This window comes from Pristiophorus japonicus, chromosome 2 (assembly GCF_044704955.1).
Source record: "Pristiophorus japonicus isolate sPriJap1 chromosome 2, sPriJap1.hap1, whole genome shotgun sequence".
NCBI classification, from domain to species: Eukaryota; Metazoa; Chordata; class Chondrichthyes; family Pristiophoridae; genus Pristiophorus; species Pristiophorus japonicus.
In genome coordinates this window covers 167,754,460-167,777,500 of record NC_091978.1, presented here as the reverse complement: position 1 = coordinate 167,777,500, position 23,041 = coordinate 167,754,460, and the positions used below count along the sequence as shown (strand labels likewise).

General features: G+C 46.1%; 1 protein-coding gene across 1 annotated transcript; it reads left to right on the top strand.

The window, feature by feature from the left end:
• The first annotated feature begins 1,817 nt into the window (after nt 1-1,817).
• Nucleotides 1,818-22,602, top strand: LOC139229036 (putative nuclease HARBI1). The gene is made up of 2 exons (XM_070860701.1): nt 1,818-1,854; nt 21,923-22,602. The coding sequence occupies exons 1-2, from the start codon at nt 1,818-1,820 to the stop codon at nt 22,600-22,602; spliced, it is 717 nt and encodes a 238-aa protein (XP_070716802.1).
• Nucleotides 22,603-23,041: the final 439 nt, after the last annotated feature.

Genomic DNA, 23,041 nt, shown 5'->3' with positions numbered 1-23,041 from the left:
CATGCAGTTGCAGGCATGTATGTTCTTCCATATGCATTCCTGCCTGAAAATGACGTTACATTGTGTACAGTACTTGCCGATGCATCTTTATGCTGTGAAATTTGTTTGATGTTATCATTGGTGGACATAAATGCCTGGGCTATCGTTATGGCTTTGCTCAGGTTCGGTGTTTCAACAGTCAATAGTTTGCAAAGGATAACCTCATGGCCAATGCCAAACGCAAAAAAGTCTCTTAGCATTTGCTCCAGGAATCCACCAAATTCGCAATGTCCTGCAAGGCGCCTTAGTTCGGCGACGTAACTCGCCACTTCCTGGCCTTCAGACAGTTGACATGTATAAAATCGATACCTTGCCATCAGAACGCTCTCCTTCGGATTTAGGTGCTCCCGGACCAGCGTACACAGTTCGTCATACGATTTGGTTGTTGGTTTCACTGGAGCAAGAAGATTCTTCATGAGGCCATAGGTTATTGCCCCACAGTCGGTGAGGAGGATCGCCCTTCGTTTGGCAGCGTTCTCGTCCCCTTCCAGCTCGTTGGCCACAAAGTATTGGTCGAGTCACTCCATGAAGACTTCCCAATCGTCCCCTTCTGAGAATTTCTCCAGGATACCAACAGTTCTCTGCATTTTTGCATGATGGTTCGTTAGCTATTACTCATCGCCAGTTGTTATGTCTCAAATAAAGCAATGTGACAGAGTACTGTAGACTTGAGTAAGTGTGACCTTAGTCTCTTTACTCTGGCACAGCATGGGAGGCCTGCTTATATGCAGTGCTCCCAAGGGATGCTGGGATCCCTTGGGACTCCATCAGATGCACCCTCTGCTGGCAGTAGAATGCTGGTTACAAGGTGTTGCATACATAACACCCCCGATGGCGGACTTTGAGCAGTTACAGGTCGTACGAATGCGGACAAGTAGGCCCTGTCATGTGCAGCTCTGCCTGCCGACGATATTATTTTATGCACAGTACTTGCCGGTGAGTTTCGATGCTTGGAAGATATCTGTTTCAAGTTTTCATCCATGGACATGCCTGGGCGATCGTGATGGCCCTGCTCAGGTCTAGAGATTCAGCAGTCAACAGCTTTCGAAGGATGACCTCGTGGCCAATGACAAGCACGAAAAAGTCCCACAGCATTTCCTCCAACGCAGCTCCGAAGTTGCACGGACCAGCGAGACATCTCAGGTCAGCGACAAATTCCATCACATCCTGGCCCTCGACGCGATTGTGCGTATAGAAACGATACCTCGTCATGATGATGCTTTCCTTCGGTTTAAAGTGGTTCCGAACCAGCGTACACAATTCATTGTAACTCTTATCCATTGGTCGAGTTGGTGGGAGTAGATTCTTGATAATGTCATAAATTTTTGACCCACAAACGGTGAGGAGAACTGCCCTGCGCTTAATTGCGTTATCGATTCCTTCCAATATGTTGGCTACGAAGTACTGGTCGAGGCAATCAGTGAAATCCTCCCATTCTTCCCCTTCCATGAATCTCTCCAAAATTCCATCAGACATGGTTGCGTGAAAGTTCCTATTTTTAATTCGTCGCTAATTATTAAGTATTGAATAACTCCACGAGGCTAAGTACAGTGAGCTAGTTCAGGCATGACCTTACTCCAGTTTATTTATTTTCAAAGTGAAGATTCAACATGGCTGCCAACATTTTATACACGGCTTGCACATGTCTACCAGTGACCATTAGGACTCCGACAGTCGCGCCCTCAGGTGGCAGATACAGCCCAATTAACATATATAGCAGATAGCACATTTCAGGACGTGTTCATCCCGCAGCTTAAGGGTGTGCAGTTAGAGAGGGAATGGGTGACCGCCAGACAGACAAGGAGGACCAGGCAGGTAGGGCAAGAGTCCCCTGGGTGCATCTCACTCGCTAACTGGTTGTCAGTCCTGGATACTGGTGAGGGTGATGGTTCCTCTGGGGAGTACAGCCAGAGCCAAGTCCATGGCACCATGGGTGGCTCAGCTGCATGGGGTGGGGGGGAGGATGAAGAGTGGAAGAGCCATAGTGGTCGGGGATTCGATAGTTAGGGGGAACAGACAGGCGTTTCTGCAGCCGCTGACGTGACAGGGTCAAGAATGCCACTGAACATCTGCAGGAGATTCTGGGGGGAAAGGGTGAACAGCCAGAGGTTGTGGTCCATATCGGTACCAATGACATAGGTAAAAAGAGGGATGAGGTCTTGCAGGCAGATTTTAGGGAGCTAGGAAAGAGATTAAAAAGCGGAAGCTCAAAGGTAGTAATCTCCGGATTACTCCTGTTGCCACGTATTAGTGAGTACAGAAATAGAATGAGAGAGTAGATGAATGCATGACTGGAGACATTGTGCAGGAGGGAGGGCTTCAGATCCCGGGGGCGGTGGGACCATTTCTTGGGGAACCTGTACAAGCCGGATGGGTTGCATCTCAACAGGGCAAGGACCAATATCCTTGTGGTGGAGGGTCGGGGGGGTGGTGGTTGCTAGTGGTATTAGGGAGGGTTTAAACTAACTTGTCAGGGGAATGGGAACCTGAGAGTAGATTCAGAAGGGAGAGAAGCAAAGCTGGAAATGGAAGGCAGAAAATTAGTAAGCGAGTTTGGAAGGCAGAGGAAACAAAGGCTAGAAAATAAACAACAAGGCAGTTTGGTAGGGCTAAATGGTATATACTTCAATACAAGGAGTCTAGAGAATAAGGTAGATGAGCTGAGAGCATAGATAGACAAGTGGGAGTAAGATATTAGCTATTACTGGCTCATGGCTGAAAGAAGGGCAGGAATGGCAGCTCAGCATTCCTAGTTACAGGATTTTCAGGTGAGATGGAGAAGGGGATAAAATAGAAGGGGGTGGTTGCAGTATTGATTAAAAATACAATTACAGCTGTCAGGAGGGATGATATGTTAGAAGAATCATCAAATGAGGCTATATGGGTTGAGTTAAAGAACAAAAAATGGGCGATCACACTGCTGGGAGTGTATTATAGACCCCCAAACAATCAGAGGGAGATAGAAGAGCAAACATGTAGTGCAGGCAAATTTCTGAGAAGTGCAAAGACAATAGGATAGTAATAGTAGGGGATTTCAACAACTTTAATATTACCTGGGATGGAATTAGTATGAAAGGTAAAGAGGGTGCAGAATTCTTCAAATACATTCAAGAAAAGTTTTTTAGCCCAACAAGAGAAGGGGCGGTTCTGGACTTAGTTTTAGGGAAGGTGGAAAGGATATCAGTGGGAGAGCATTGTGGTGCTAGTGATCATAACCAGTTAGATTTAGGATAGTTTGGAAAAGGACAAAGATAGATCAGGAAAAAAAGTTCTCAATTGGGGAAAAGCCAATTTTACTAAGCTGAGAGGTGATTTAGCCAAAGTGGACTGGAAACAGCTACTTGAAGGTAAAGCAGTGTCAGAGCAGTGGGAGGCATTCAAGGAGGAGATAGTGAAGGTTCAGAGTAAGTATATTTCCTGAAAGAAAAAAGGTTGCACTAACAAATCGAGAGCCCCCTGGATTTCAAGGGACATACAGAGTAGGATAAAAAAAATAGGGAAGTTTATGACAGATACTGAGGGCTCAATATTGTAGAAATTCTAGAGGAGTATAGAAAGTCCAATGGTGAAATTAAAAAGGAAATTAGGAAAGCAAAGAGACAGCATGAAAAAATATTGGCAAGTAAAATCAAGGAAAACCTAAAGTTGTTTTATTAATACAGTAAGAGCAAGAGGATAACTAAAGAAAGAGTAGGGTCAATTAGAGATCATAAAGGTAACCTGTGTGAGGAGGCAGAAGATATGGATATGGTTCTTAATGAATACTTACTGTCTGTTTTCACAAAAGAGATGGATGATGCAGACATTGCAATCGGGGAGAAGGATGCTGAAATATTAGATGAAATAAACATAGTGAGAGAAGAAGTATTAAGGGGTTTAGCAGCTTTGAAAGTGAATAAATCCCCAGACCCGGATAAAATGTATTCCAGGCTGTTAAGGGAAGCAAGAGAGGAAATAGCAGAGGCCCAGATCATGATTTTACAATCCTCTCTGGCTACAGGTGGGGTGCCGGAGGACTGGAGGACTGCTAATATTGTATCATTGTTTAAGAAGGGAGAAAGGGATAGACTGAGTAATTACAGGCCAGACAGCTTGGCCTTGGTTGTGGGAAAATTATTGGAAAAAATTCTGAGGGACAGGATAAATCTTCATTTAGAAAGACATGGATTAATCAAGGACAGTCAGCATGGATTTGTTAAGGGATTGTGTCTGACTAAGTTGATTGAATTTTTTGAGGAGGTAACAAGGAGGGTCGATGAGGGTAGTGCATTTGATGTGGTGTATATGGAATTTAGCAAGGCTTTTGATAAGTTCCCACAGGGCAGACTGGTCACAAAAGTAAAAGCTCATGGGATCCAAGGCAAAGTGTCAAGTTGGATCCAAAATTGGCTCAGAGGCAAATGGCAATGGTCGATGGGTGTTTTTTAAAAAATAGGACTCAAAAGTAGCAAGCTCAGGATTGCTACCAGTGCCACGTGCTAGTCAGATTAGGAATTACAGGACAGCTCAGAGGAATACATGGCTTGAGGAGTGGTGCACAATTCAAATTCCTGGGACATTGGAACGGGTTTGGGGGAGGTGGGACCAGTACATACCGGACGGTCTGCACCTGGGCAGGACCGGAACCAATGTCCTAGGGGGAGTGTTTGCTAGTGCTGTTGGGGAGGAGTTAATCTAATATGGCAGGGGGATGGGAACCTATGCAGGGAGACAGAGGGAAGTAGAATGGAGGCAGAAGCAAAAGATAGAAAGAAGAAAAGTAAAAGTGGAGGGCAAAAAGCAAAAAGAGCCACATTACACCAAAATTCTACAGGGGCAAAGAGTGTTAGAAAGACAAGCCTGAAGGCTCTGTGCCGCAATGCGAGGAGTATTCGGAATAAGATGGACAAATTAACTGCGCAGATAGCAGTTAACGGGTATGATGTAATTGGCATCATGGAGACATTGCTCCAGGGTGACCAAGGCTGGGAACTCAACATCCACGGGTATTCAACATTCAGGAAGGATAGACAGAAAGGAAAAGGAGGTGGGGTGGCATTGCTGGTTAAAGAGGAAATTAATGCAATAGTAAGAAAGGACATTAGCTTGGATGATGTGGAATCGGTATGAGTGGAGCTATGGAATACCAAGGGGCAGAAAACGCTAGTGGGAGTTGTGCACAGACCACCAAACAGTAGTAGTAAGGTTGGGGACAGCATCAAACAAGAAATTAGGGATGTGTGCAATAAAGGTGCAGCAGCAATCATGGGTGACTTTAATCTACATATTGATTGTGCTAACCAAACTGGTAGCAATGTGGTGGAGAAGGATTTCCTGGAGTGTATTAGGGATGGTTTTCTAGACCAATATGTCGAGGAACCAACTAGGGAGCTGGCCATCCTAGACTGGGTGATGTGTAATGAGAAAGGACTAATTAGCAATCTTGTTGTGCAAGGTCCCTTGGGGAAGAGTGACTGTAACATGGTAGAATTCTTTATTAAGATGGAGAGTGACACAGTTAATTCAGAAACTAGGGTCCTGAACTTAAGGAAAGATAACTTTGATGGTTTGAGGCATGAATTGGCTTGAATAGACTGGCAAATTATACTTAAAGGGTTGACGGTGAATAGGCAATGGCAAACATATAAAGATCACATTGATGAACTTCAGCAATTGTACAACCCTGTCTGGAGTAAAAATAAAATGAGGAAGGTGGCTCAACCGTGGCTAACAAGAGAAATTAAGGATAGTGTTAAATCAAAGGAAGAGACATATCAATTGGCCAGAAAAGGCAGCAAACCTGAGGACTGGGAGAAATTAAGAATTCAGCAGAGGAGGACAAAGAGTTTAATTAAGAGGGGGAAAATAGAGTACGAGGAGAAGCTTGCCGGGAATATAACAACTGACTGCAAAAGCTTCTATAGATATGTGAAGAGAAAAAGATTAGTGAAGACAAACATAGGTCTCTTGCAGTCGGATTCAGGTGAATGTATAATGGGGAACAAAGAAATGGCAGGCCAATTGAACAAATACTTTGGTTCTGTCTTTATGAAGGAAGATACAAATAACTTTCCGGAAGTACTAGGGGACCGAGAGTCTCGTGAGAAGGTGGAACTGAAGGATATCCTTATTAGACGGGAAACTGTGTTAGGGAAATTGATGGGATTGAAGGCCGATAAATCCCCGGGGCCTGATAGTCTGCATCCCAGAGTACTTAAGGAAGTGGCCCTAGAAATAGTGGATGCATTGGTGATCATTTGCCAACAGTCTATCGACTCGGGATCAGTTCCTATGGACTGGAGGGTAGCTAATGTAACACCACTTTTTAAAAAGGGAGGGAGAGAGAAAATGGGTAATTATAGACCGGTTAGCCTGACATCAGTGGTGGGGAAAATGTTGGACTCAATTATTAAGGATAAAATAACAGCACATTTGGAAAGCAGTGACAGGATCAGTCCAAGTCAGTATGGATTTATGATGGGGAAATCATGCTCGACAAATCTTCTGGAATTTTTTGAGCATGTAACTAGTAGAGTGGACAAGGGAGAACCAGTGGATGTGGTGTATTTGGACTTTCAAAAGGCTTTTGACAAGGTCCCACACAAGAGATTGGTGTGCAAAATCAAAGCACATGGTATTGGGGGTAATGTACTGATGTGGATAGAGAACTAGTTGGCAGACAGGAAGCAGAGAGTCGGGATAAACGGGTCCTTTTCAGAATGGGAGGCAGTGACTCGTGGAATGCCGCAGGGCTCAGTGCTGGGACCCCAGCTCTTTACAATATACATCAATGATTTAGATGAAGGAATTGTGTGTAATATCTCCAAGTTTGCAGATGACACTAAACTGGGTGACAGTGTGAGCTGTGAGGAGGATGCTAAGAGGCTGCAGGGTGACTTGGACAGGTTAGGTGAGTGGACAAATGCATGGCAGATGCAGTATAATGTGGATAAATGTGAGGTTATCCACTTTGGGGGCAAAAACGCGAAGACGGAATATTATCTGAATGGTGGCAGATTAGGAAAAGGGGAGGTACAACGAGACCTGGGTGTCATGGTTCATCAGTCATTGAAAGTTGGCATACAGGTACAGCAGGCAGTGAAGAAGGCAAATGATATGTTGGCCTTCATAGCTAGGGGATTTCAGTATAGGAGCAGGGAGGTCTTACTGCAGTTGTACAGGGCCTTGGTGAGGCCTCACCTGGAATATTGTGTGCAGTTTTGGTCTCCTAATCTGAGGAAGGACGTTCTTGCTATTGAGGGAGTGCAGCGAAGGTTCACCAGACTGATTCCCGGGATGGCAGGACTGACATATGAGGAGAGACTGGATCAACTGGGTCTTTATACATTGGAGTTTAGAAGGATGAGCGGGGATCTCATAGAAACATATAAGATTCTGACAGGACGAGACAGGTTAGATGCAGGTAGAATGTTCCCGATGTTGGGGAAGTCCAGAATCAGGGGACACAGTCTTAGGATAAGGGACAGGCCATTTAGGACTGAGATGAGGAGAAACTTCTTCACTCAGTTAACCTGTGGAATTCCCTGCCGCAGAGGGTTGTTGATGCCAGTTTATTTGATATATTCAAGAGGGAGTTAGATATGGCCCTTACGGCTAAGGGGATCAAGGGGTATGTGGAGGAAGCAGGAAAGGGTTACTGAGGGAATGATCAGCCATGATCTTCTTGAATGGTGCTGCAGGCTTGAGATGCCGAATGGCCTACTCCTGCACCTATTTTCTACGTTTCCATGTTTCTATGTTTCTATGTGACTGGAAGGCTGTTTCCAGTTGGGTTCCACATGGCTCACTATTCGGACCCTTGCTTTTTGTGCTATATATCAATGAGTTAGACGTAAATGTACTGGGTAGGATTAAGATGTTTGCAAATGATACAAAAATTGGCTGATACTGAAGAAGAAAGCTGTGGACTGCAAGAAGATATCAATTGACTGGTCAGGTGGGCAAAACAGTGGCAAATGGAATTCCAATCTGGAAAAATGTGAGGTAATGCATTTGAAGAGTGCTATCAAGGCAATGGAATTTATAATAAATGGTAGGCACTGAGAAGTGTAGAGGAACAAAGGGACCTTGGAGTGCTTGTCCACAGATTCATGACGGTAGCAGGACAGGTAGATAAGGTGGTTAAGAAGGCATACGGGATCCTTGCCTTTATTAGCCGAGGCATAGAATACAAGAGCAGGGAGGTTATGCTTGAACTGTATAAAACACTAATTAGGCCACAGCTAGAGTACTGTGGCAGTTCTGGTCACCACATTACAGGAAAGATGTAATTGCACTGGAGAGAATACAGAGGAGACTTACGAGGATATTGCCTGGACTGGAGAATTTTAGCTATGAGGAAAGATTGGATAGGCTGCGGTTGTTTTCTTTGGGAGGCTGAGGAGAGACCTCATTGAAGTATATAAAATTATGGGCGGCCTAGATAGAGTGGATAGGGAGAACCTATTCCCCTTAGCAGAGGGATCAATAACCAGGGGGCATAGATTCAAAGTAATTGGTAGAATGTTTAGAGGGGATTTGAGGAGAATGTTTTTCACCCACCGGTTGGTGGGAGTCTGAAATACACTGCCTGAAAGGGTGGTCGAGGCAGAAACCCTCATAGCATTTAAAAAGTACTCGGTTATGCACTTGAATTGCCGTAACCTACAAGGCTATGGACCAGGAGCTGTAAAGTGGGATGAGGTTGGATAGCTCTTTGTCACCGGCACGGACATGATAGGCCAAATGGCTTCCTTCTGAGCTGTAGATTTCTATGATTCTATTAATATTTGAGGGATAAATGCAGTCAGATTTTAGGAATTATTCCAGAAGACGTAATGTACTGCTGGTTCCATGGTAATATTAGAAAACAATCTCTTTTCTGAGCGTTAAATGGGAGCTGGTGGGACGAATGCGATGACTGGCTGATGATTTGGCAGGAGGATTCCGTGCTATTTTCTGGGTAGCCGCTCATTACTATATGGCCAGTTGAGATGCTAGCATGAATCGCACTCTCCAAAGTCAGCTCACTGAATTGGAGATGGGAAATTGGGCCGTGTGTCCACTTCTTAAGGGTCTACCAACAGCAGCTTAAAGGGGTGGCTTATTTTTTGTGTGGCACAGAGAGAAGAAACACTGGAGCAGCAGACAATGCGAGTTCAGAATCTACAGCAGCTATTACAAGCACATTCAAATCCTTGAAGGTGAAAAAAAACACAAGTATTTTTAAAATGTATTCACGGAATGTGGCCTCACTGGCAAGTCCAGCATTTATTGTCCATCCCTAATTGCCCTTGAGAGGCTCGTGAGACCATTTCAGGAGGTAGTTAAGAGTCAATCACATTGCTGTAGGTCTGGAGTCACATATAGTTTAGACCAGATAAGGATGGCAGATTTCTTTCCATAATGGACATTAGTGAACCAGAGGGTTTTTTACTGACAATCCGGTAGTTACATGATCATCATTACTGATACTTGCTTTTTATTCCAGATTTATTTAACTGAATTTAAATTCCCCAGCTGCCATGGTAGGATTTGAACTCTTGTCTCCGGATTACTAGACCAGTAACATTACCATTATGCTATTGCAAGGAAAATGTCTTCAAAATGTTGCTGGAGATCAAGATCAAGAGATAATGGGGCCGAAATTGCCTCTTCCGATAAAGCCGCTGGCCGCTTCAGAGCGACAGCCACGGGGCGGTGCAGAATGGCCGCCGAGTCTCCGCGGAGGGACCACTATATTCAACATTGCCCTTCCTTAGGGTTGGAGTGCTTTTGGGGACTGCTCCGCTCGTTTTCCTTACCGACTGGCAGAGACCCCTTCCCAAAATTGCCCCGCAGGGAATATCCCTTATGCCAAATTGCCCCACGGGAGCGGCACCTCCACCGGTTGGCGCCACTGACGGCTTTTTCTGTCGGTGCACTTCTTGTTGGTCGACGGCACGGCCACCCTTAAAGTGGAGGTGGCGCTGCCGGTGACGCCATTTTATTTTTTATTGTCCCCCCTCTTGGGTGCCAGACCGCTGGTGGACCAGTGAACCTACGTGAAAAATATGCAGAGCCCGCAGCGGCCCTCTCCTTTAATTGAAGGGGAGCGACGTTGTTTTGCGTCAGCACGGTGCTGATGACTGGTTGGGGTGGCCGACTCACTCCAAGAACACTTGCGCCCCTCAGCTGCCCAACATCCGCCCCAACCGAAAAAAACTTCAAAGTGGCGAATATCTACTGCATCTCCGCCACATGCGTTGCGGCGGAGAAAACATTTTTTAAATGGAGGGTTCGCCCCATTTCAGGTGGTGGGCAATTTCAGCAGCAGTAAATTAATCCCCTTTGTCCAAAATGAATCCATTTATATTAAGTTTCATTTTATTTCAAGCTCTATAGTTAAAACATAAAACTAAAAGCCTGTAAACACAGCTGACAGGCAATATCTGTAACTGTCATCAGAAAAATAGCTTTGGATAGTTCTAATCTTCTCATGGCTACATCGATATGTTTATACTTTTCTGCACATGTAAATAGACCATTTATGTTATGCCCTGAGACTGCACTGCGGAGCCTTTTCCAGTCTTTGGTTTGTTGAGCTGAAAATACCAATGTAAAAAATAAGAGTGAAGGTCATGGAGGAGATGATGTAATTGCCTTTTATCTGATCTTAAAACATGAGACCATTGTAACGTGAGGTTAGAAGAAATTGGAAGAAGGAGAAGAGAGAATAATCTCGATGTTGGCTGTATGTTTCTTCATTAAACCCTCAAGAAACCTACATGTGTTTCGCTCAGTGGGGGAATTTTAACCTGGAGGAATGCATGGGTTTGGGTTCGGGTCGGGGCTTAAAACGGGTAAAAACGCGAGCACATTAGGGACCGGCTCCAACCCGTGGACCACCAGCACTGCCTCCGCAAGATTCTGCAAATCCATTGGCAGGATAGGCACACCAACGTCAGTGTTCTCGCTCTGGCCAACATTTCCAAGCATCGAAACATTGACCACGCTCGACCAACTCCGATGGATGGGCCACATATTCCACATGCCCAAAATGAGACTCTGAAAACAAGTGCTCTAGTGGGAGCTCCGACACGGCAAGTGAGCCTTAGGTGGGCAGAGGAACCGCTTCAAGGACACCCTCAAAGCCTCCTTGAAAAAGTGCAACATCCCCACTGACACCTGGGAATCCCTGGCCCAAGATTGCTCAAAGTGGAAGAGAAGCATCCGGGAAGGTGCCGAACACCTCAAGTCTCTAGCCGGGAGTAAGTGGAAGCCAAGCACAAACAGCAGAAGGAGCGCATGACAAGCCAAGCACCCAACCCACCCATCCCTTCAACCACCATCTTCCCCACCTGTGACAGAGACTGTAGGTCCCGCATTGAACTTATCAGTCACCTGAGAACTCATTTATAGAACGGATGCAAGTCATCCTCGACTCTGAGGGACTGCCTCAGAAGAAGAAGGGTAATCGCTCACTTAGAGCAATATTTCAACAGTTATAAATTTAACGGTGCATCCAAGGGCTTCCTGAAACTCGCCATTGGAAGCAAGGTGAGAAGATAACAGCAACAGATGGAGCTGATTAAAATTAATGAAAATACTACAATAAATACTCAGTACTCACAGCTGCTATTCGTGGGAAAGGGGGAAGGGATCTACAAGAAATGAAACCAGCCTAAATATAAACAAAACAGGAATGAAGAGTGCAGGAAAGAGTAATGTAAGCGAGTTATAGAACAGGAGTTTAAAACAATGGTTAAAAATAAAGTGAGAGGAACTGCTGTTAAAAATTAATCTGTCTGCACAGCAATACACATTGTGTCCGTAATAAAACAGAGGAGCTGGAGGCAATCATGCGTTGCAAATAACCAGACATAGTAAGGATTACTGAGACATGGCTACAGAAAAATCAGGACTGGGAAGGGGATAACATATTTAGAAAAGCTAGAGAGGGGAAAGGGGGAGGTGGAGCTGCTGTACATAATCGCGATAACATAATAGCAGGAGAAAAAAGTGGTGCAGCTTTCAGCAAGACAAAAATAGAATCCATGTGGAAAGAGATAAAAGATACTAAAGGATTAATCACACTAATAGGAGTAGTCAACAGACCACTGAATAGTGGAAGGGAAGTGGAGGGAGAAATATGCAGACAAATGATCAAAATGAGTAAAAAACATAGAATAATAATCATGGGGATTTCAACTACCATGATATTAAATGGACAGAAGAGGTAGGTAAAGGGGATAAGGGAATAGAGTTCCTACAAGTGCTCAGTGCCCTCCAGGATGCACTTCCTCCACTTAGGGCGGTCTTTGGCTCAGATATTACTTGGAAAATAAGAATCTAAATGGGGTAGATGAACAAAGGGATCAAGGAGTACAAATACACCAATCATTAAAAGTATTGACACAGTTTAACAAGGCCATAAAAAAGCAAACCAAGTACTAGGGTTTATTTCTAGAGGGATAGAATTGAAAAATAGAGAAGTTATTCTAAACTTGTAACTAAACTTTGTTAGACCACACTTGGAGTACTGTGTGCAATTCTGGTCACCATATTATAAAAAGGATATAGAGGCACAGGAGAGGGTTCAGAGAAGAGTTACAAGGATGATATCAGAAATGCGAGGTATACTTATCAGGAAAGGATGAACAGGCTGGGTCTCTTTTCTCTTGAAAAGGGAAGGCTGAGGAGTGACCGAATAGAGGTCTTTAAAATCATGAAAGGTTTTGATAGAGTAGATACAGAGAGAGTGAGGCCGAAATTCAGTGTCCCCGGAGGGACTGTTAATGCGGGTTTTCGGTGGCAGATCGGAAAAATCGATCGGCTGCCGCGTTCCGGTGTATTGTTCCCCCCGAAGCATATTCAGCACTGCCGCCAGAATCGGCGGGGTGAAGCAGTGGTAAAGCGGTTTCGGCCGCGGTGACGTCATCAGGGTGCGCACCACTGCTACACGGCCATGCCACCCATTTTCAGCACTTAAAAGAGAGGGTTTTTTTCGGCAGTGACCCTGCCAGGTTTTTGTGTCGGTCCACTTTGCTGTGGAACGCGACACCGCCGGATGAGGTCAACGGACTATTCCTGCGATCGGGGCAATCTTTGGAGGAACGTTTTGCTTATGTTTTATTCCCTGCATTGAAGCTGCTGAGTGGTGTTCAGAGGTTTTGAGAGAGTTCTGAGGACTTTCACCTCTCAGTCTTTAGTGGAGGGCTGTAGGCCTCATTTTGTGCTCCAGAAGCCTGCTTGGCAGGGTGCAGCCTGAAAAAGAATGGGATCAGTGTTGGCAGGGGAACACCTGGTACACCTGGGTAGACGTAGGGTGGCACATAAGAACATAGGAACTAGGAGCAGGAGTAGGCCATTTGGTACCTTGAGCCTGCTCCGCCATTTAATAAGATCATGGCTGATCTGATCATGGACTCAGCTCCACTTCCCTGCCTGCTCCCCATAACCCTTTTGTAATGTATGTATGCCTGGGTTTACCTGCCACTAGGAGGAGTGACCGTCAGAGATCATTGGGCCACAGACACACACGTGTAGCCCTTGTATGTAAAGAAAGCCTCCATGTTTAATCCTCACTTTGAGAGCTAATAAAGTAGAGTCAGGTTACACCTGATTGAGTTCACGGTACGAAGCCTATTGAGTTATTGCATACGCAACATTTGGTGACAAGGCATAATACGAACTTTCACGCACAAAAAAAAAATTAGCACCATTGGAATCCTGGAGTGATTTGTGGAGGGAGAAGACTGGGGGGATTTTACAGATCGCCTCGACCAGTACTTTGTGGTCAACAAGATGGATGAAGATGCTGACCCAGTTAGGCGCAGGGCAGTTTTCCTCATGGTTTATTGTCTAAAAATCTATGGCCTCAAAGAATCTGCTCTCACCTGCACGTCCAACGGAGAAGACCTATGAGGAATTGTGTGCTCTGATTCGGGGCCATCTCACACCGAAAGAAGGCATCATTATCTCCCAAGATATCGCTTTTACAAGCATGTTCGTTCTGAGGGCCAGGACGTGGTGGAATTTGTTGCTGAGCTGAGACGTCTCGCTGGGCCGTGTAGGTTTGGAACCGCATTGGAAGACATGCTCCGCAACGACTTTGTAATAGGCATAAACCACGAGGTGATCCTGCGGAAGCTGCTGGCTGCAGAGACGCTGGATCTGAACAAGGCCATCACGATCGCCCAGGCTTGCCTGACCACGGTCGATAGTACAAAGCAGATATCCTCGCAGAGTCGGAACTCCACGGCAAGTACCGTGCACCAGATTGTGTCGTCGGTTGGCAGAGCTGCACCTGGCAGGGCCTATCCGACTGTGTTTGCGAAACCTGTAGCTGCTCTTCGACAGCCATTGAGCACAAATCCGATTTCACCTTGTTGGCATTGTGGGGGCAATCATCGGCCTCATCAGTGCCGTTTCAGACAGTATATTTGTAGATGCTGTCCGGAAATGGGGCACCTTCAACGGATGTGTCTACAGCTCAGCAAGCGTGCTGTGACACACCATGTGGATGATGATGACCAATCCAGAGCGGATCCAGCAATGCAATCCGAGATACCCGAGGAGGAAGTGTATAGTGTACATTCGTTCCTGACAAAGAGCCAACCGATAATGATTGAAGTAAAATTGAACGGCATGCCGGTATCTATGGAATTAGACACAGGTTGCGAGTCAGTCAATTATGAGCCAGAGGACATTTGAAAAGCTGTGGGACAGCAAGGCCGTGAAATCCAAGCTGAGTCCAGTAAATGCAAAATTGCGTACCTACACCAAAGAGCTCATACCAGTGATTGGCAGTGCAGCAGTCAAGGTGTTGTACGATGGGGCGGTTCATGATCTATCACTGTGGATCGTTCCAGGCAATGGTCCAACGCTGTTCGGCAGGAGTTGGCTCCAAAAAATAAAGTGGAACTGGAACGATATTAAAGAATTGTCATCAGTGGACGACGCTTCGTGCACTCAAGTACTGAGCAAATTTCTCTCACTGTTTGAACCGGACATCGGCAACTTCACAGGAGCCAAGGTGCAGATCCACCTGGACTCGGATGCAAGACCCATCCATCACAAAGCCCGGGCGGTCCTGTACATGATGAGGGAGAAAGTCAAAATTGAACTGGACAGACTCCAACGTGAAGGGGTCATTTTACCGGTCGAATTTAACAAATGGGCTACTCCCATTGTTCCTGTGCTGAAGAGTGATGGCACTGTCAGGATTTGTGGAGACTACAAGGTTATGATCAATCGAGTTTCGAAACAGGATCAGTACCCGTTACCAAAGGCTGATGACCTGTTTGCAACGCTAACCAGGGGAAAGTCGTTCACCAAATTGGATCTGACGTCGACCTTTATAACTCAGGAGCTTGTCGAATCGTCGAAGAAACTTATGTGCATCAATACCCATAAAGGGCTGTTAATTTACAACAGGTGTCCTTTCAGAATTCGCTCGGCTGCAGCCATATTTCAGAGAAACATGGAGAGTTTACTGACGTCTGAGCCTAGAACCGTGATGTTCCAAGACGACATTCTGGTCACAGGTCGTGACACTGCCGAACATCTGCACAAGCTGGAAGAGGTTCAACGTCGTCTGGACAAAGTGGGGCTCAGGTTGAAACATTCAAAGTGTGTCTTTATGGCACTGGAAGTCGAATTCCTGAGAAGGTAGATTGCTACAGATGGTATCAGGCCTACGGACTCGAAAACAGAGGCCATCAAAACTGTACCCAGAACCCAGAATGTGACGGAGCTGCGTTCGTTCCTTGGTCTTCTCAACTACTTCGGTAATTTCTTACCTAAATTGAGCACATTATTAGAGCCACTGCACATGCTGCTCAGAAAAGGTGACAAACTGGGTTTGGGGTGTATCTCAAGACAGGGCCTTCGAGAAGGCTATAAATCTTACAAGAAATTGCTGGTACATTATGAACCATGCAAGCGTTTAGTATTGGCCAGTGATGCTTCATCACATGGGATTGATTGCGTTCTCCAACAATCCAATGAGTCAGGTAAACTACAATCCGTTGCGTATGCGCTGAGAAGCATGTCGAAAGCAAAAAAAGCCAATGGCATGGTAGAGAAAGAAGCTTTAGTCTGCATATATGGGATTAAAAAGATGCACCAGTATCTGTTTGGGCTTCGTTTCGAGCATGAAACTGATCACAAGCAGCTCATATCTTTGTTTTCAGAGTATAGAGGTATCAATACCAACACGTCGTCCCACATCTAGAGGTGGGCGCTGACATACCTGCCTATGATTATGTCATTCGCCATAGACATGGCACCGAGAATTGTGCCGATGCATTGAGCCGTTTATCGTTGCCCACGCCAGAGGTGCAAACGCCACAGCCCGCAGACCTACCGTTGGTCATGGATGCCTTTGAGAGTGAAAGGTCGCCTGTCACTGCTCAATAAGTTAGGACCTGGACCAGCCAAGATCCGATCTTATCGGTTGTAAAACGTGGTGTCCTTAGTGGTGATTGGTCGGCCATTCCCAGGGAAGTGTGTGATGAGACCAAACCTTACAACCATCGCAAAGACGAACTATCCATTCAATCTGATTGTTTGCTATGGGGTAATCATGTTGTTATACCCAAGAAAGGCTGGGAGAGATTGGTACGGGATTTACACAGTACCCATCCCGGTATTATGATGATGAAGGCCATTGCCAGGTCTCACTTTTGGTGGCCTGGCATTGACTCCGATTTGGAGTCATTTGTGCATCAGTGCAACACTTGCATGCAGTTAAGCAATGCACTAGTGGAATCTCCGCTAAGTCTGTGGTCGTGGCCATCCAAATCATGGTTGAGGATCCACATCGACTATGCGGGTCCTTTCCTGGGCAAAATGTTTTTGGTGGTGGTGGATGCGTATTCCAAATGGATAGAATGTGTAATCATGTCGTCCAGCACATCCACAGCCACCATTGAGAGCCTTCGTGTCATGTTCGGCACTCATGGTCTGCCCAACATTGTTGTGAGTGACAACAGATCGTGCTTCACGAGTTTGTGAGACTCAATGGTATCAAGCATGCAAGGTCAGCACCATTCAAACCCGCGTCCAATGGTCAAGCGGAGCGGGCTGTCCAAATCATCAAGTAGAGCATGAAACGCGTAACTCACGGTTCTTTGCAGACTCGCTTGTCATGCATACTGCTTAGTTACAGGACGAGACCCCACATGTGTACCGGGGTCCCCCCTGCTGAACTGTTGAAGAAGAGAGGTCTCAAGACCGACCAGGCTCTCGCTTGTCCACCCTGATCTTAACGATCATCTTGAATACAGACGTCAACATCAGCAGTGGTATCATGATCGCACTGCTGTGTCACACAACATCTCTATTAATGATACTGTGTATGTGCTTAATTATGGTCAAGGCCCCAAGTGGGTCACTGGCACTGTTACAGTCAAGGAGGGTAACAGGGTGCTTATTGTCAGGCTCACTAATGGGCAAACATGCAGGAGGCGAAATTACGGCACACAGACGAACCGGAACAGCTTGAAGAAGACACCATCGATGACCAACCGATTCATATTCAGCCATCAGAAGACCCTGCTGTTGTCAATGAATCTGGACCTTCAATCCCCGACATGGACACTGCCACTCCCATTAGATCGGCTACCCTGTCTCAAGTCATGAATGACTTGGAGAGCTCACCCAGATCTGGAATTGAACTGAGACGATCAAATAGGGACCGGATAGCCCCGGACCTTCTCAATTTGTAAATAGGACTGATACCAAGATCTTGCAAGGTGGGGGGGGGGAATGATGTAATGTATATATGCCTGGGTTTACCTGCCACCAGGAGGAGCGACCGTCGGAGGCCATTGGGCCACAGACACACACGTGCAGCCCTTGTATATAAAGAAAGCCTCCATGTTTAATCCTCACTTTGAGAGCTAATAAAGTAGAGTCAGGTTGCATCTGATAAAGTTCGCGGTACTAAGCCTATTGAGTTATTGCATACGCAACACCTTTATTCCCTTATCGCTCAAAAATTTGTCTATCTCCACCTTAAATATAGCCAATGACCCAACCTTCTCAGCTCTCTGGAGCAGAGAATTCCATAGATTTACAACCCTCTGAGAGAAGAAATTCCTCCTCATCTCAGTTTTAAATGGGCAGCCCCTTATTCTGAAACTATGTCCCGTAGTTTTAGTTTCTCTATGAGTGGAAATATCCTCTCTGCATCCACCTTGTCAAGCCCCCTCATTATCTTATATGTTTATGAGTGAGCTTGCAGGAGAAGGCGTCGCCGTCAGCAACGTCTAGAGAGGCAGCGGGCACGAGAGGCAGCAGCCATGGCTGTCGAACAGAGAGAAACGCCTGCAGATGTGCGCAGACCTGCAGCTAGAAAGGGTGCCCAGGAGGGAGATGTCATCAGGAGGAGGGTGAAGTATGCTGACCCTTCTCCCCCACCAACAAATAATGGGCCAGGAGCTTTGCCAGCAACAGCCTCCAGAGGCGCCCGACAATCAGGAGGACCAGTGAGCTGGGCATCACCCAGCTGCCGGGGGAGGTGGCCAACGCAGAGGTGGGGGAAGGAGGCCCTACCCGCAAAGGGTTAACAGACCTCAGTTCTCCTTCCTCGTGAGCAGTGGTGCAGCAGGGAGGGATTCAAATTCCTGGGGCATTGGAACCGGTTCTGGGGCAGGTGGGACCAGTACAAACCGGACGGTCTGCACCTGGGCAGGACCGGAACCAATGTCCTAGGGGGAGTGTTTGCTAGTGTTGTTGGGGAGGAGTTAAACTAATATGGCAGGGGGATGGGAACCAATGCATGGAGACAGAGGGAGACAAAAAGGAGGCAAAAGCAAAAGACAGAAAGGAGATGAGGAAAAGTGGAGGGCAGAGAAACCCAAGGCAAAGAACAAAAAGGGCCACTGTACAGCAAAATTCTAAAAGGACAAAGGGTGTTAAAAAAACAAGCCTAAAGGCTTTGTGTCTTAATGCAAGGAGTATCCATAATAAGGTGGATGAATTAACTGTGGAAAATAGATGTTAACAAATATGATGTGATTGGGATTACGGAGACGTGGCTCCAGGATGATCAGGACTGGGAACTCAACATCCAGGGGTATTCAACATTCAGGAAGGATAGAATAAAAGGAAAAGGAGGTGGGGTAGCATTGCTGGTTAAAGAGGAGATTAATGCAATAGTTAAGAAAGACATTAGGATGGATGATGTGGAATCTATATGGGTAGAGCTGCAGAACACCAAAGGGCAAAAAATGTTAGTGGGAGTTGTGTACAGACCTCCAAACAGTAGTCGTGATGTTGGGGAGGGCATCAAACAGGAAATTAGGGGTGCATGCAATAAAGGTGCAGCAGTTATAATGGGTGACTTTAATATGCACATAGATTGGGCTACCCAAACTGGAAGCAATACAGTGGAGGAGGATTTCCTGGAGTGCATAAGGGATGGTTTTCTAGACCAATATGTCAAGGAACCAACTAGGGGGGAGGCCATCTTAGACTGGGTGTTGTGTAATGAGAGAGGATTAATTAGCAATCTCATTGTGCGAGGCCCCTTGGGGAAGAGTGACCATAATATGGTGGAATTCTGCATTAGGATGGAGAATGAAACAGTTAATTCAGAGACCATGGTCCAGAACTTAAAGGATAACTTTGAAGGTATGAGGCGTTAATTGGCTAGGATAGATTGGCGAATGATACTTAAGGGGTTGACTGTGGATGGGCAATGGCAGACATTTAGAGACCGCATGGATGAACTACAACAATTGTACATTCCTGTCTGGCGTAAAAATAAAAAAGGGAAGGTGGCTCAACCATGGCTATCTAGGGAAATCAGGGATAGTATTAAAGCCAAGGAAGTGGCATACAAATTGGCCAGAAATAGCAGTGAACCTGGGGACTGGGAGAAATTTAGAACTCAGCAGAGGAGGACAAAGGGTTTGATTAGGGCAGGGAAAATGGAGTATGAGAAGAAGCTTGCAGGGAACATTAAGGCGGATTGCAAAAGTTTCTATAGGTATGTAAAGAGAAAAAGGTTAGTAAAGACAAACGTAGGTCCCCTACAGTCAGAATCAGGGGAAGTCATAACGGGGAACAAAGAAATGGCAGACCAATTGAACAAGTACTTTGGTTCAGTATTCACTAAGGAGGACACAAACAACCTTCCGGATATAAAAGGGGTCAGAGGGTCTAGTAAGGAGGAGGAACTGAGGGAAATCTTTATTAGTCGGGAAATTGTGTTGGGGAAATTGATGGGATTGAAGGCCGATAAATCCCCAGGGCCTGATGGACGGCATCCCAGAGTACTTAAGGAGGTAGCCTTAGAAATAGCGGATGTATTGACAGTCATTTTCCAACATTCCATTGACTCTGGATCAGTTCCTATGGAGTGGAGGGTAGCCAATGTAACCCCACTTTTTAAAAAAGGAGGGAGAGAGAAAACAGGGAATTATAGACCGGTCAGCCTGACCTCAGTAGTGGGTAAAATGATGGAATCAATTATTAAGGATGTCATAGCAGCGCATTTGGAAAATGGTGACATGATAGGTCCAAGTCAGCATGGATTTGTGAAAGGGAAATCATGCTTGACAAATCTTCTGGAATTTTTTGAGGATGTTTCCAGTAAAGTGGACAAAGGAGAACCAGTTGATGTGGTATATTTGGACTTTCAGAAGGTTTTCGACAAGGTCCCACACAAGAGATTAATGTGCAAAGTTAAAGCACATGGGATTGGGGGTAGTGTGCTGACGTGGATTGAGAACTGGTTGTCAGACAGGAAGCAAAGAGTAGGAGTAAATGGGTACTTTTCAGAATGGCAGGCAGTGACTAGTGGGGTACCGCAAGATTCTGTGCTGGGGCCCCAGCTGTTTACATTGTACATTAATGATTTAGACGAGGGGATTAAATGTAGTATCTCCAAATTTGCGGATGACACTAAGTTGGATGGCAGTGTGAGCTGCGAGGAGGATGCTATGAGGCTGCAGAGTGACTTGGATAGGTTAGGTGAGTGGGCAAATGCATGGCAGATGAAGTATAATGTGGATAAATGTGAGGTTATCCACTTTGGTGGTAAAAACAGAGAGACAGACTATTATCTGAATGGTGACAGATTAGGAAAAGGGGAGGTGCAACGAGACCTGGGTGTCATGGTACATCAGTCATTGAAGGTTGGCATGCAGGTACAGCAGGTGGTTAAGAAAGCAAATGGCATGTTGGCCTTCATAGCGAGGGGATTTGAGTACAGGGGCAGGGAGGTGTTGCTACAGTTGTACAGGGCCTTGGTGAGGCCACACCTGGAGTATTGTGTACAGTTTTGGTCTCCTAACTTGAGGAAGGACATTCTTGCTATTGAGGGAGTGCAGCGAAGATTTACCAGACTGATTCCCGGGATGGTGGGACTGACCTATCAAGAAAGACTGAATCAACTGGGCTTGTATCCACTGGAGTTCAGATGAATGAGAGGGGACCTCATAGAAACGTAGAAATTCTGACGGGTTTAGACAGGTTAGATGCAGGAAGAATGTTCCCAATGTTGGGGAAGTCCAGAACCAGGGGTTACAGTCGAAGGATAAGGGATAAGCCATTTAGGACCGAGATGAGGAGAAACTTCTTCACCCAGAGAGTGGTGAACCTGTGGAATTCTCTACCACAGAAAGTAGTTGAGGCCAATTCACTAAGTATATTCAAAAGGGAGTTAGATGAAGTCCTTACTACTCGGGGGATCAAGGGGTATGGCGAGAAAGCAGGAAGGGGGTACTGAAGTTGCATGTTCAGCCATGAACTCATTGAATGGCGGTGCAGGCTAGAAGGGCTGAATGGCCTACTCCTGCACCTATTTTCTATGTTTCTATGTTTCTAACTCAGTGATGAGCAATGCCTGCAAAGGCTAAGATTTAGAAGAGACCTACTCAGGGAGACCTACTCTGCACTGTTCTGCGCGAAGATCTCCAGCCTCACACAACACAGAGGACCGCCCTGAAAGTAGAGACCAAGGTCACCATTGCATTGAATTTTTATGCCACGGGGTCTTTCCAGTCTGCCACTGCAGACATTGGCAACATCTCGCAATTCTCCGCACATCGGTGCATCCGGCAGGTCACAGATGGACTGTACACGAGAAGGGTCCATTACATCTCCTTCCCAATGACAAGGGACAAACAGGTGGAGCGGCAGATCGTATATGCCCAAATTGCAGGCTTCCTGAGGGTGCAGAATGCGATAGACTACACACACGTTGGGTCGAGGGCGCCAATACAACACGCCGAGATCTTCATGAACCGCAACGGGTTCCACTCGCTGAATGTGCAGCTCGTATGTAATCTCCAGCGTCGGATCCTGGCAGTTGATGTGAGATATCCAGTAAGCAGCCATAATTCGTTCATTCTGCTCCAGACCAGTGTGCTCGCCTTCTTCACAGGCCCAAATCAGGATTGCTGTTGGCTGCTTGGGGACAAGGGATATCCCATGTCCACTTGGCTGCTCACTCCACTGCAGAATCCCAGGGCAGCGCCAGAGCATGCAAACAATGCCATTCATTGTGGCACCAGGTGCATCATCGAGCACTGCATAGGCATCCTTAAACAGAGTTTCCGGTGCCTGGACCGGTCTGGTGGCACCTTGTAGTACTCTCCTCAACGGGTCTCCATATTAGTCGTGGTCTGCTGTATGCTGTATAACCTGGCCATTATGACGGAACAGCCGTTGGAGGTTGAGCCAGCAGTATCACCTGAGGAGGAGAAGGAGGAGGCACAGGAGGAGGAGGAGGATCCCCGTCATCAACGAGCTAGGATACGTCGTCCCCAGCGCAACTGTTAGATCTCTTAATTTTCAATGAGATGCAAAATCCGGTTGTAGGTTTAAAGTAACTTTATTCCAGCAGCAGCAAACAAGCTTCTGGCTGATTGCCAGGTCTTTGTTATACTGGAACACATGGCAAAAAATGGCTGTACTTATACCTGGATCAATTTAAAATAGTGAGCTCGCTCCCTTTGACCTTATTGGCTCAATCGGTTCAACAGTATGTGTTGTTAACCCATGGTTGGCTCTCAGCCTAAAGTCCTGA